At 39.9% G+C, this 14,610-nt stretch overlaps 1 protein-coding gene across 1 annotated transcript in view; it reads right to left on the reverse strand.

Annotated features, from left to right (window-relative positions):
- Positions 1 to 11,039, reverse strand: part of LOC142102050 (uncharacterized) — a 42,861-nt gene extending 31,822 nt beyond the window's left edge. Inside the window, exons 1-4 of the mRNA XM_075186583.1 lie at positions 10,861 to 11,039; positions 7,988 to 8,115; positions 4,711 to 4,793; positions 2,430 to 2,525 (exon numbers count right to left, since the gene is read on the reverse strand). Coding sequence (XP_075042684.1) covers positions 2,430 to 2,525; positions 4,711 to 4,793; positions 7,988 to 8,115; positions 10,861 to 10,968 — 415 coding nt within the window. The 5' untranslated portion in view covers positions 10,969 to 11,039. The remainder of the gene's footprint in view (positions 1 to 2,429; positions 2,526 to 4,710; positions 4,794 to 7,987; positions 8,116 to 10,860) is intronic.
- Between the last annotated feature and the right edge of the window lie 3,571 nt (positions 11,040 to 14,610).

A 14,610-nucleotide genomic window follows, 5' to 3' on the forward strand; every position in this document is an offset into this window, starting at 1 on the left:
GCTGCTCTGATCGCTGTGTCTCGTTAACTAGCAACGAGATGCAAGCCCAGGCTACTTCCTTTTTTCAGCCGGCAGGTCACAGTGCGCATGCGCACCCATGGCCAGGCAATGGGACGCGCTCCTTCCCGATGCTGTTGGCGGTCAGTGACATCACTAAGCGCCTAATTCAAGACCCTATATAAAGTTGACTCTGGCAGCATATTGCTGTCAGAGTATAAGGTACCCAAAACTGTACCCCATTTTTAAGATGTGGTCTAGCTAGTTACTTAAAGATGATATTATATTTACATGATGCACTTTTTTCCATCCCTACATTTTTGCTTTGCTTTTGCAGCTGCTGCCTGGCACTGTGGGTTGCTACTCAGTTTTCTGTCAACTGAAATTAGTTAATTTCCATCTCAATTTCACCAATTGTATTTATGTTCATGTTATAAGTAAGTGAGATCTTTATGGCTCAGTTGATTGTGCTCTATAATTATGTTTTATGAGAAATTTACAAGGGAAAGCATCTAATTCAAGGGAAAGTATCTAACTAAATATTTTAAGCTGAAATGCCTTCAATGAAACACATCAAGCTTCCCCATTACTTCTATTTGTTAATATTAAAATATGGGTCGAACAATCAGTAAAATCTTTAAATAAACAGTATGTTGATCTAATGAGGGAAGTCGAGCAAAGATAAAGCTATAAACGATTCTTATACTCTGACATAAGTTTTCACCTAGGCCCCATCTAGAGGGTGAAGGTCGGAATGTTTCAGTATAGTTTACGCATTTTATTGTTATATTACTATTGGAAAAAGTGCATTTGAGTGTACTTTTCAAATTTCTACCCAATTTGCTGCTTTTCTACTCATCTTTGCTAAAATACCATATCAAAGTCAATGATTCAGATATACTTCACCAATGTTCACCAACCTAAAGCACCGATGTGCCTTGACAGCCCTTCTTTCAACAATTTTTTAGACCATGCACTATCCATTATTATTTTCTTCTTCTTTTTTTTAAACATATTTTATTAGGGAGTTTTTCAAAATTTTAACAGTATACAGATAAGCTTTCAAAGAACAATTAGTCAATAAAAAAAATTATTGAGAACATCGTTATGAAAAACCCCCCAACAACAATGAAGGTAGAGGTAAAGAGAGAAAAGGGGGACACGAAAGGGAGGAGGGGGTTTCTTAGTAACATAAGAGAGGAAGGGAAAAAAGGTGGAAGGGGAAGGAGAAAAGTAAAGGGTGTTAGCAATGGATAAAGAGGAAGGGGGGCCGGAGCCCGGCCTGGCATCTTGGTGATTGATAAGTCCTCAGTATGTGGTTTGTAACTGATTCAATAACGTAAGTGTTAGCATTAAAAGGGTCCTGGTTGGTCTGTTCCGTAAGAGGTAAGCCAGGGTTTTCGTTAATGATGCTTGTGATATGTTCACAGCGGTAAGTCTGACAGATTCTATTGATCACTTCAGGCAGCGCAGGGGGTTCAAATTGTTTTCTAGGTAGCTGCTATTGCGCATTTGGTGGCATTAAGTATATGGCCCACGAGCATTATTGTATATTTGTCAATATTAGGTACAGGTCTGTGTAGGAGAGCATAGCCAGGACAGGGGGGAAGTTGTAGTGAGGTGACTCTATAAATTAGATTGTGAATTGTCTACCAGAATCTCCTATCTTGGGGCAAGACCACCAAGAATGATGGAATGAGCGCTCCTGTCTACAGGACCTCCAGCATAGTCTAGAGGAATCAGGATATATGGCTTTTAGGTGGGTGGGGACAAAATACCATCTATATAGCAGTTTATATGAGTTCTCCTTGGTTCTCACACAGATAGGGCTCTTGGCGACTCGTGTCCTGATCTTTGCCTACTCATCCACTTCTAGTACCACACCAAGGTCTTCTTCCCACTTTAATTCATAACGATCTTTGACAGGTTGATGAAATGCCACCAAAAGATTGTAAATGGTGGAGATTAAGCCAGTGGGGAGGGATTTACTTCTACAAGTTGGGATTGAGTGATAAAGGTGTCTTAGATGGTGGTATTGGTAGGTCAAGAGGAATAACGTCGTTGGAGGTCCGCTATCCATTATTTTTTATGAGGAAACTGCTATCATTGAAGGATTGGGGGAAGAGATAAACTTGTAGTTCACGTCCATGGAAAAAAGTATTCATGACGATACAAGCAGTAAACTGCAATCCTATGACCCGAAGCACAAAGCGAAGAATACAAGTTAGAAAAGTGCAAAATTGCCTTATCAATGAACAACTAATCAGTATTTAGCTAATCTTCTAGTGTAAGTCGGTAAAGGGAATGTTGGATTGTCTGCTATGGGTTATTGCACGTTGTTAGTAAATAGCCAATGTAACTGCATGCATAAGAATATAGTGCGCATTATTAATGTAAATCATGTTATTTGTGTCTAACGTAACACTACTTACTGTATAAAGTTGACACCTTCAATTTACCATTTTGTATACGGTTTATGACTAAACTGTCAGGATGAGGTTGAATAAATGTCAGAGTACTATTAGCACCTGAAAATAGAAAGATAAAACATTTAGTATATGGCTGTATGTTTAACATCTGTCAGCGGTGAGTAACACTGAATTTTGTGGATCTCATGACAGATTCTTGCTTTCTCAAGGGATCTGTACATTCTACTTGTTAGTTTAGTGATTAAAAGTGTTTTGTTGGATTCATCACGACCCCTACTGTCCAAAATGTCAATTACACAACTCTAGGACAAAATATTTCATTGCTCACCCCCTCCTTATCGCCATGTTTTCCCCCAATAAAGTTCAAATCTGCTTAGCCAGTGCATGTAGAGTTGTCTTGTGTCCCAGAACCTGGTACACATTAATTGCATTATATTATTAGCGTAACATTTGCAAATCCAATCAAAGTCAGCCTACAAGTAGATAGCTATATTATTGTTAATTAATTGGGGCTACAACCACTTTTCCTGGCAGATGATTTGCTTTCCATCACGAGGCAATTATGAGGTGGTGGTATTGCAATTTAATAGAGCACTTTGGTATCTGTTTAATTATTTCACATCACTAAACAAGACAGTGTACTAGAGTAATTCCAATTCCTAGAGCTTGATGACGGAAAACTTATTTAATGAATCTCACCACTTTTATCCATAATTGTTTAATCATGGGGCGTCTACTTCATCCTAATGTTATTACAACCATGAAAATAGTAGCATTGTGATGATAATGGTAATGTTTTTCAGCCGGCTGGTTTGACTTAAGTGTCAATAGCCTTATGTGTCAACCTGGCTCCTCTGGTACTTTGTAATTGGATACAAAATCACATAGGCAATTAGTGGGTCAAGTAAACCCCTTTTGGTCAAAATATAACACACAGGATTATGGCAAACAATACCAGTGGGTCACCACACCAAGCCTAATATGCAACCCCACCTAGAGCTATAGTTGACACGAAACAGTGGCACTGTCCGGAATTTTAAACCACAATCTTAAGCCAGCTTGATAGGGACTCAGTTCAATGTCACCCCGCTTTTTGCAGATCTGCAAAAAGTGTAGATCCACAGAGGTTTCCACAATACCGTAATTGCATGTTGCATCAATTGGTCTAGCAGGAGTCATAACCCGTAGTCAAAACTACTGAAGCTTAGCAGAGAGTTTCTCTGCGATGTCTGTTTTTACATCCAGCCTGGTTCTATAGTGGCATGGCTTCAGCAAGGCAGTCCATAGATAACTTACCTCCCCTGAGATTGGTGTCGGCCTAATGAAGGGGCTGTCTCCTAGCCTCTTCCCCCAGTCATCAAGTAACATCAGGTAAATTGTGGTGTGCAGCAACAGTTAGTCTAGCTGAACTGAAAGATGAATTATTGGCACCTCCTCTACTAACAAAGGGAGTGTAAAAATCTTTACTCCATGGGCATCTGGAGCTCTGTCCCAGTTAACCCTATGTGGTCTTTTTTTTGAGAATTTTTTTCCTGGACCCTCTATCATTTCTGGCACAACATGGTTGACCGCTGGTACAGTAAGTCCCTCAAAGTCTCAAAGGTTGGTACAACTATCTGGAGTGCCTCTGGTCTGTTGGGTGCTCTGAGGAACACAGGTAACATAGTAACATAGTTGATGAAATTGAAAAAAGACACCGGTCCAAATGCCACAAGTGTCAATGTATGTTTTTTATTTGGTTGCCACGATTTGGCCCAGTAATGGCTGGTAGCTGATTGGCCGTACTTTTTATTTGCCACCACTTTAATTGAATGATTTATTTGCAATACATTTTCTGACTTTTTCTTCACCATAACAAGTCTCATGTCTCTTTATTTATTAAGTTAGAGAACACTAGTTAAATGCGTTTTGTGAGGCAAGAGTAATATGGAAGCAACTACTAGGCAACTAAAAATGTAGGGATCCCCTTTTAGGGAAGGGACTAGCAATCCCCAGTCTACTCACAGTACTTTCCAGGCCTAACAAGCTATCAAATTTTGGATGTAAGCAAGATTATGTCAGGGTATCACTTGACTCTATCAGGACAGTTACATCGGCCAGAAATTTCTTGCTGCATCAACAAATTAAAATTAAATCAATACTGATTTAAATAGAGGCCACTACAGCTCCACTACAATTGTTCAATGCTTTTGCCAGGAAATGGAGAGAGTCACAATAGCCAGACACAAGTTAATTGATGCGTGGGTTGTTTTATTTTATTGTATCTCAAATGATTGTGTCTTACCTGTAACTGAGAAGTCGTAGGTCAGAGTGTCAGTCTCATCGTACAATCTCAGAAGCACGTCGGGCCATCCCCCTCCAAGCATACTGCAATTGTTCAGACAAAGACATTTTTCCTCTGTTTGTTGTAGACAGTATTATGGGCAATATGCTACAGTATTATCAAAACTTCTGTAATTGTGTTGAAAATGAGTTAAGAAACACAGTAAACAATACCAATGCTGATGTATATTTAACACTTTATTGTTGAATTTTTCTCTTGTTTAAATGAAGATAAAATTAAGGAAAATTGTAAAAAGAGCACAGACTGCAACTTAAAGAGAAAATAACAAAAAGAGATTTCTTAGGTGAACAAGTTTGCAATTGTATATGTAAGCCAATCAGCCTTTTCAAGGAGTTCCTAACAGGTTTGTACAAACCAATGAGACTGTCCATAGTGGTTTAGTAATCACATTTAATACACAGTAGAGAAATTTTTCTCCAACATATCAAGGAGGTTTTAGACCTACCTAAGATCTCCAGGATGCCTTTCAAATTTGCAATGTCAAACACCACAGAAGGTACAACCATAAAACACTGTTTTTTCACCAGTCCGAGCAGAGAAACTAAATCTCCCAGGAGGCTACTGTGAAAAAGGGGCAGGGCCTAACAGGCCTGTGTTTATGGAAACTGAGAAACCCCAGAGCAGAGGGGGAGAGAGATGGAAGAACATCCTGAGAGAGACTGAGCTATGTGACAATTCCAGATAGGTGACCCTAGGCAGAAGGGCACTGGGTTGGTGGTCGGAGCAGAGAGAACAGACAGTCTTGAGGGATATCAGAGCCGAGGGGAGTGGTGAACAGAACCTGCTGGGAAGTCACAGTTTGAAGCTGAAGGAGGAGGTTTGCATGCACCTCTGAGGATGGACATTTTGCAAGTCAACCTTTTTGGAGGGAATCAAGTTCAGATCCTGGGACCCACACTGGTGCAGATAAGTCATACTTGCCTACTCCCAGAAACTGGGAGAGGGGCGGGACGAGGCCAATCATGTCATTTTGGCCCCGCCCCCCGCAAAGCAGTAATGTACATCACGGGGGCCAGGGCCAAAATGACGCGATTGGCCTCGCCCCGCCCCCTCCCGCCCTGCAAAATGGCGTGATTCACAGAGAATCGCGTCAAATTACGTGATTCTCGTGAATTCCGGGATGCGGGAGTAATGCCAGCTCACCCGGGAGCCTGGGAGACTGACCCGAATTTCGGGAGTCTCCCGGACTTTCCGGGAGAGTTGGCAAGTATGAGATAAGTAACTGTGGTTAATTTACCTATCTGTTATTACTCAAGTGGGGTTTAGACTATATCTGACCACAAGGGCTGAAGAGTCAGGGATAGATGGGTGGGCAGGTAAATGTGCACCAAGTGTTTGTTTAATCAGCATTTGACCTTATACCACAATGTGATCCCTTTGCATACTGTGACTGTTGTACCTTACTGCAAGTGAATGAAAGACCCCTAAGAGCTGCAAACTGGACACACGCTGCATCCATGCCAGGCTGGCCTCCATACAGAAGGGCCCTGACTTGCAGTGCACTGCTCCATCTGTGTGGTGTGTTCCAGACCCACCTCTTCAGACAAGCTTATAATATTCCTCAACCACCCTCTTAACCTCAGTACATTACCCTATTACCACCTGTTATACAACTACCCCTTGATCACCATTGTTGTGTGACAGGATCATTTAGCTTATGAGTCCCTTTTACCTTTGCAGTCTGGTTGGGCCGACTGCAAATGTAGACTTAACCTCATGTATCAAACTCCCATTGTCCCATAGATTGTAAGCTTGTGAGCAGGGACTTCTCACTTCTATGTCTGTTTTACCCAGTTTGTTTATTAGTTTACTATGTTTGTCCCCAATTGTAAAGCGCTACGGAATATGTTGGCGCTATATAAATAAATGATGATGATGATGATGATGTGTGTGTTTGCCAATATATTGTAGTTTAGTGGTTCTAGTTCAATAAGTGTGTCACAGTGTGTTAGTACTGGGAAAGGGGTATCCCGAATCTCCGGCTGGTGTATTTCAAGAACACCCCCCAGAAGAGAAATAAGTGATTCAGGAGGAGGCACTGAAAACCAAGCACAGAGATGAGAAGCACCTACATCCTTCAATGTATATACACCCTCACAATGCATACTACAGAAAGGGGTGCTTCATGTAAACAAATCAAGAGTGTAAAGGACCCATACTACAACCCATGGGCTGAACTGGGATGAGAAACTGGGAGGGGATGGGCTTATGCACGTAGTCAATGAACTGTAAGGGCGTGCCAAGCTCGAGTACACGCAGCAACGTTTGATTCAAGCTTTGTGCATCTCAAAGGTATGTTATTTTCTGTCATATCTCTTGCACGAGCTACAGGTCTGGAGTAAGTGCCGAGTGATAGTGATGACGGCTGTGTGTACATGCTAGAACATGTGTTTGCAATCAGGAGCAACTGTAAAAATGCATTTTATGTACAGTAGACATTCATAACATCCAATTACATGTATTTTATGGAGAAAAATATATATAAAAAACTTTTTTCTATTATTTTTTAATCTGTTATTATTAACAGGTGACATTAATTGAATACTTTTTTTATATTCTGTGTTTTCTTTTGGGACTTTATATGTCACCTATGTATTGGAGGTTTTCTGCAGTATGTTGTCTGTTAGACCCGCACTTAGACCTGTAATCAACAACAGATGTATCTCAGATCAACTCCTAGTTAAATACAGACGTACATATGCCTGATTTCCGTGCATTTTGTTTAAAAAAAAAATAATGCAATTTATGTTCATTTTGTGTGCCTTAATGAAGCAAGTCCTCTGTGCACAGTACGTTCATGTACATCTATTATGTGGTAGTCTTGGCATTCGAGGTGGGTGGGGGGAGCTAGTAAGGGGAGGCTTTGTTCAAAATCTCTCAAAATTGCGATAATAAAACTGGCTAAACTCTCTAATAGCGATTATATCAAATTAATTGGGGCAATCTTGAATTGTTAGTATCTGGGGACTTAACTTGTTTTGTGCTTCTGAAAATCACTGCTTTTTCCAGTTATTTCAATGGTCCATGCATTTCATTGGTGTTTCCCACATGTGTACTCCATTGAAGTGAATGGGCTTATGAAATGAAAGGGAGAGAAGCTCCGGTATATAAATAAATCAATAATAACACATTTCTCAAGCCAGCGATCTGGGCTGATTCTCATTCAAAAACAAGGGGATATGATAAATAATACGATTAAAAAGAATCATTAACTCACGGTTGGTGGAATACTGTAAAATTTGCTTCTTTTTCTGATACGGATACTTTTGCGTACGAATAAGATAATTCAATTGGAATAGCTTCTGTAAGTGAATTGAATGCTTTCAGGTTCCATAGGCCATTTATCTGTAGAGAAATGACAAACAAATATCAACTTTCCTTTTCTTCACTTGTGTTCTCAACATTTCCCAGTCTCATGCACAGCTGCCAACAGGAATTTCTGCTGCTGTTCTAACATCTGGTGCATGATGGCATCATCATGACCTGTTTCCTGTACCTGGTTCTTAAATAATTTCTTTGTGTCGTGAACATAGAGAATTTACAGTTATTTATAAGGGCTAACCCATCACATAATGGTGGGGGATAATGCCTAAAATCTTAACTGCAGGGTAAATATGTTATATCAAATGAATCCATTGATATGTTTAGCTACTAAAGTGTTTAATGTCAGAAAGTCTGATGTAAATGAATTTGATGGCTTTGCACATTCCAGTGTGAGAAGATAGAAGTGTCACCTTTGGCAGCTTCAAAGAGCTCCTGCGGTGAACTATATCCTGGCCTGGAATGCAGTTGTGACACCTGAATAGACTTTTAGGAACCACTCAGCATGTTGTCCATGTGCTGATGCTGGCTATATGTGATATAGACAAAAATAATTCAGTTTTAAAATAGGTCACTTAAAATCAATAAAAGTAGTGATCAACCACATATTCCTCAATAGCATGATGAAGAGCAGCTCATATGTTAAATTAAGAATTCTGCTCCACAGAGACGTTAAGGAAATGAGTATAAGCTCTACGATTACACTGTATTTGGGCATGTTTGATATCAAAAGATGGACCAGTTCATAGGGGATTTATTAATGATAAAATTGAATCTGTGTGACGCTCCACAGAAAAGTTAGGTCACATAGTAGAATTGGTTAGAAAATCAGGTAAAATGCAAATGGTGATTGAAAAAAGTGTCACAGGCCACAACCCCCTGGGGGTAGAAAGAGGTGTGGAAGTGTCTTTAAAAAACTGAGACCAGTTACCACAAATTGTCAGACTTTGGGAAATCAATTCACATTGATAAGCTGTCCATCTTCCAAGCCAATTTCCCTTGGCCGGAATATACCACTTCGATGTTAGTTGTACTCTGAATCTAATCCTTTTCATTTTAAACTGTTTTGCTTGCGTATGTTATCTCAATCTATTAATTGTTTATTAATTATTTTTTATATCTATATGCCCTGTACTTTTGTATATAAAATCTATAATTTAATATGTTGCGTCCTTAATACGCTAACGAATCCATTAGCCTGTTAAGAAGATTATAGCTCGACCAAGTTAACCCTTTGAATGCCAGTGTGTGATTTGTTAATACATTTGATTAACAAGCTTAGTGTGTGCTTGCATTTACATTTGTGTAACAGTCTGGAGGTGTGAAGAGTTAACCATTTATTTGCTGCTGTGGGTCTTGCTAGTCTATGAGCAGCTAGAAGCCTTGTGCGCCAGTGTGGGATAGCATGTCGGGGTCCTATTGCCCGTATTCAATAGGTGGTGACAAACCTGAAGTGTGTGGGGGTGTGAGAGTGCTGTTTGGGGGGCGACTCAGTAGGTCTATAACCTGTGTGATAGGTAGAGAGAGACTGCGGGCTAGAATCGTGTGTGACCTCATACAGCAATCACCCTACAGTCACAGCAGCTGGGAGCGTCATAAAATCCCAGTGATAGTGATCCAGCATTAATTTGACACTTTGGAACTTTAAATACTCTGTATAATGGAATTAGCAGTCTTGAGTGCCTGGCGATTAGCGAAGCAAAAACAAGACAAAAAAAATTAGTGTGTCAAATTGTATTTATTTCTAGTGCTATGACAACCTGATCAATTTATAAAGTCAGTGCAACTAATGAAATTGTTTAAATTTTGTGCTAGTGGTAAAAATATTAAAACCGCTGTAATATTTTCTCAAAGCAATGTGCAATATAAACACTGAGGTAACTCATAAACAAAACCATATAACTCTTTTGAAGTGCAAAAAACTCTTAAAGGTAAGATGCTAATTGATAACTTTATTTGAAGCATTATAGTGTAAAGACAAATGATTGGACACAATAGTTTAGAAGTGGTTCTGTTAAACTACAATGTATCAGCGAAGTCCATTCATAATAGTCTAGCAATGTCTTTTGACAGTATATTTTTATTTAATGCCCCACACTTGATTTGGGACAATTCACAATCAATTTTAGGGGTTGTTATTATATGTAACCTATATGTATGAGCTCATTGCTATATCTAACTGAGATAGAAAAAGAAAATAGACAACTGTTTCTAACATGGTCCATCTTGGATAGGAAATCATCAGAAAGAACTATTGGAACACTGTAGGAATCAAACACTAGGGTATCAAGCTGTGAGTTTCCATCGGGTTTGAAAAGTGGAGATGTTGCCTATAGCAACCAATCAGATTCTAGTTATCATTTATTTACTACTATTTACTTTCTACAAAGGGCAACACCCCCACTTTTCATACCCGCAGGAAACCCGCCGTTTGATCCATTTGCCTTTAGGAGATCATTTCAGGTGTGCAAAATAAACCAAGTATAGATATCATTTTGAAATAATTTTCTTCCACAACTCATGAATAACGATTTATTTAAATTTAAAAAAAATAATATATTGGAACAATAAAGAATATACATTTCATGAAATCTATACTTAGTTTATTTTTCTTTCAGACTATGCGGAGTAACGTTTACATCTTCCTCGCTTCTCTCTCCTTGCATCGCATTTACTAACGTTATTTTATGGCCTTTCCTTATCCCCAGCCCTCCTTTGGCACATTGTAGATGTCCTTTATGTAAGTACACATGTAATTTAAGGATTTACCTGTGTGATATTAGTTGGTATCCATCTTTCTGAGCAGAAGTCCACCGGACTCTCCCAGGTGACATGTAGGAGGTAGATCAGAGACAGGCAGAGACTGAGGAATCCCATGGTTTAATGTGACAGCGACAATGGTGATCTGACTCCCTGATGCAGTCTATGAGAAGATTCCATGAGCATTCCGGAATATAACGCTATGCTCTGTCCAGAGGTCATAGGTCAGAGGTCCCAAAGGGACAAGATAACAGAGTGCAAATACAGCCAAAGTAAATATTAATGTTGCAACCGGGGAAAACAGACTGTTTAAATACTACAGTTCATGGTGTATATGTGTGCAGCTTCTACACAATGCCTGGCAACACCTGTCTAATTATATGTCTTGCCCTTAAGTGTGAACTATATTTTAATTATTAAATAACTTTGTAACTCACTTTGGTTTTAAACATATATAGATGTATTCACAATTCTGGTTTTATGTGTTTAAATATTTTAACATTAGTGCATCACAGATTAATTCATTGCATGTTGCCAAATGTGTCACAAGGCTAGAAGGTTGTTCATCCTCTGGGAACGGTACACAGTGCTGATTGCAATCACACTAGGCACTCCCCCTCCATAATGTCAGTTTCCTGTTTTTCTCCTAAAATTTTGTTAATTTCACCCTATTTTTACTATACTTTAATAGATGAAAATAAGGGGACATAAAAGTACATTGTATTTTATGTCAATTATAATATTTCTGTAATGGAATGCACTGACTTGTCTGGAACTCAGACAATAGAATTATCCAGGGAATAGTCAGAGGTCAAGAGCCACAGAAGTAGTTGTCCAAAACCAAGGGGTCAAACACAGGTAACCAATCAGAGGATGAATAGAATCAGGAACGCTAGTATAGAAGAACTGGCGGATTGCAAGTGATCAGCTATTCTATAGAGGAAACTGGTCATCAGCCTGTGACTTGTGTACACAAGAACAACTTGCGCCTTATACGTGGAAAGGCGACAACTTTGCAATCACAGACATTGTGTAGATACAGATGTAGAATTTGTCTGCTATGACTTACGTGCAAAAATCTTGCATCTGCTGCAGCAAAGTGATCTCACTAAATTGCAAATAAATCATTGGAGCTCAAAAAACATCGTAGTGGGTTAATTGGCTGCTAACAAATTGACCCTAGTCTGTCTGTGTGTGCTTATGTGTGTGTTAGTGAATTTAGAGTGTAAGCCCCAATGGGGCAGGACTGATGTGAGTAAGTTCTCTGTACAGCGCTGCGGAATTAGTGGCGCTATATAAATAAATGGTGATGATGATGATGATGGATACCAGGACAGCAAACTCTTTAATACAAATCTATAGCAGATAAGACATTTAAGGAATCTTTAGTTAGGGTCTTATCTCTCATATGAGTAATACAGTAAGTCCTGGTACAGTGTTAGCACTATGGTGGAATTGGGTCCTCCATTGCTTCATGAACTGACTCTTCCACAACTAGCCCAAGAGAGCAGTTAGACTGTTCACCTGTAGATGTGTTCACTATGGAGTTTGTTTTCAGCTGCAGTATTAGGTCAACGCGTTTTGCCAGAGTGATGTCATCAGGGTGGTAGCTTACAATCCATAATTAGTCTGTTATATACCTTGTATTTCCCTCCTTTTAGGGCAGCTATTAGCATATATTTAACTCCGTATACCCTTCGAATATCCATATATATTTATTAATTTCATATCTTATAGAACTGTAGTGAGGTTACTGTTGCTACGGAGATGTTGCAGTCCTACTTTTACTTGATCTACAAATGATATTTGCACATTTACACACTAATATTGTGACAAATAGATTACACAACAAATTTGTCAAATTAATGCTGGATCACTATCACTGGGATTTTATGACGCGGGGTGCAATAATTAAGTGAGCTCTAGGGTTGCTGAATGCATAATTTGGGAGAAGGAGACCACAAAACTTCCCCATCCCCCTAGACAAAAGCAGCTTATTTTATGCATCCTCAGAGTTGGGGTAATCAGAGAGTTTCCTATACTTTCATTGGGACACCTTTTACAACTATTTGGTCCACTTTATGCAGGAAACAGAGGCGTAGCAATAAGGGGTGCTGTAGGGGTGCGGTATGGAGCCCAGAAGTGGGGGCGGCCCTAAGTCGCCTCCCACTCCAGGGCCTCCAGTTCCCTGGAGACACCCGGGGTAAATGTATGAACCTCCGGATTCTTCATCTCCGGCGAGTTCAGTGTCTTCAGCACTTAAATTTAAAGTTTCCCTTTACAATGCAGCGCTGCTTTAAATTTAAGCGCTGAAGACACTGAACTCGCCAGAGATGAAGAATCCGGAGGTTCATACATTTACCCCCCGGTCTGTTTTCCAAAGAGCTGAGCTGAGGTCTCTTCAGAGTGACACAAGCGCATTTCATGGATGCTTCGGACCATTCATGTTCATAAGAGGCCCGACTCTGCTCTATTGAGAGCAGAATGGGGGCCCAGCGGCGCGAATGGCATAGCCAGATCCTTAGACAACTTTAGCAGGAAAGCGTGTTTTTAATGTTCACAATACACAATGTAATAAAATATGTCAATAACAGAAACATGATTCATGTAATAATGAGAGTCCCGGGGGTAAATGTATCAAGCTGAGAGGTTTCTGGTGAGTTTGAAAAGTGGAAATGTTGCCTATAGCAACCAATCAGATTCTAGCTGTCATTTTGTAGAATGCACTAAATAAATGATAGCTAGAATCTGATTGGTTTTTCAAACCCACTGGAAAACTCTCAGCTTGAACCCTCACTCTCATGACTTAGCAATATTTTAGTAGAAAGATGTAAGTTAATTTAATTAATGAAAGAGACAGTCCTAAAGCGATAGTAGGCAGAAATGTGAAATTCTATTTCTACTTTTTCCACAATGTTCATTTCCACCTGGACACACTATTGCACAAATAGTTTTGCAGAATGATGCATGGGGACAGCTCCCAAACTGGGAAATGGGGGTAGACCTTTTTTTCACTAGTTGGGCAAATGGGAGCACTGGCGCAAGATGAAATGCACTACATGTTTGCATATTTTGTGGTTAGTAAATAGCTCTTAGGTGGTGATTCAATTCCCAGCGCTGTGTCGCTCGGACATTGTACCGGACACATTGCCGGCAATTACGGTAGAAATTTTGTCTCAGTTTTTCTTGCACCTCTATGGGGTGCAAGGAAAAACGATTGTAGATTTCTGTCAAAATCTCCACTGCAAAGTATCTCCGGAACGTCTGCAACATACTTTCACAATCCTAGGATAAGAAATATAGTGATGAATGCAGCACTGAAAACCTCACAAGAAAATAATACACTTATACCGCTAATAGCAACATACAGAAAAGAAGGTATACATAAGATAATAGCAACTGTAAAGTGATTAGAGAAAATTAACTAGAAGAAGATACTATATGAGACACCTGTCAGGAAACCAGCTAGCTTGAGACAAACATGAATTAGCTGGCTGCAAAGAATGCAGCCACATCAATGTATCACCAAGTCTCCCACATTCAACAGTGACTTTTAACATCACAAGATCGTATTGTTGTGATATCCAGCTGCAATACTTCTGTTGGAGCAGGCTGTGCACTGTGGTGCCAGGAGGTGAAGGAGGCCTGCACCCGCCCACACCCATCTAAGGCCATGCACGCCCCCCTCAGGGCCCCACAGCACTCCCGAGGCCCCAAGAGCAGAGCGGAGTCCTCTTCTGAACAGCACATGCGCAGTGG

This window comes from Mixophyes fleayi, chromosome 9 (genome assembly GCF_038048845.1).
Source record: "Mixophyes fleayi isolate aMixFle1 chromosome 9, aMixFle1.hap1, whole genome shotgun sequence".
NCBI lineage: Eukaryota > Metazoa > Chordata > Amphibia > Anura > Limnodynastidae > Mixophyes > Mixophyes fleayi.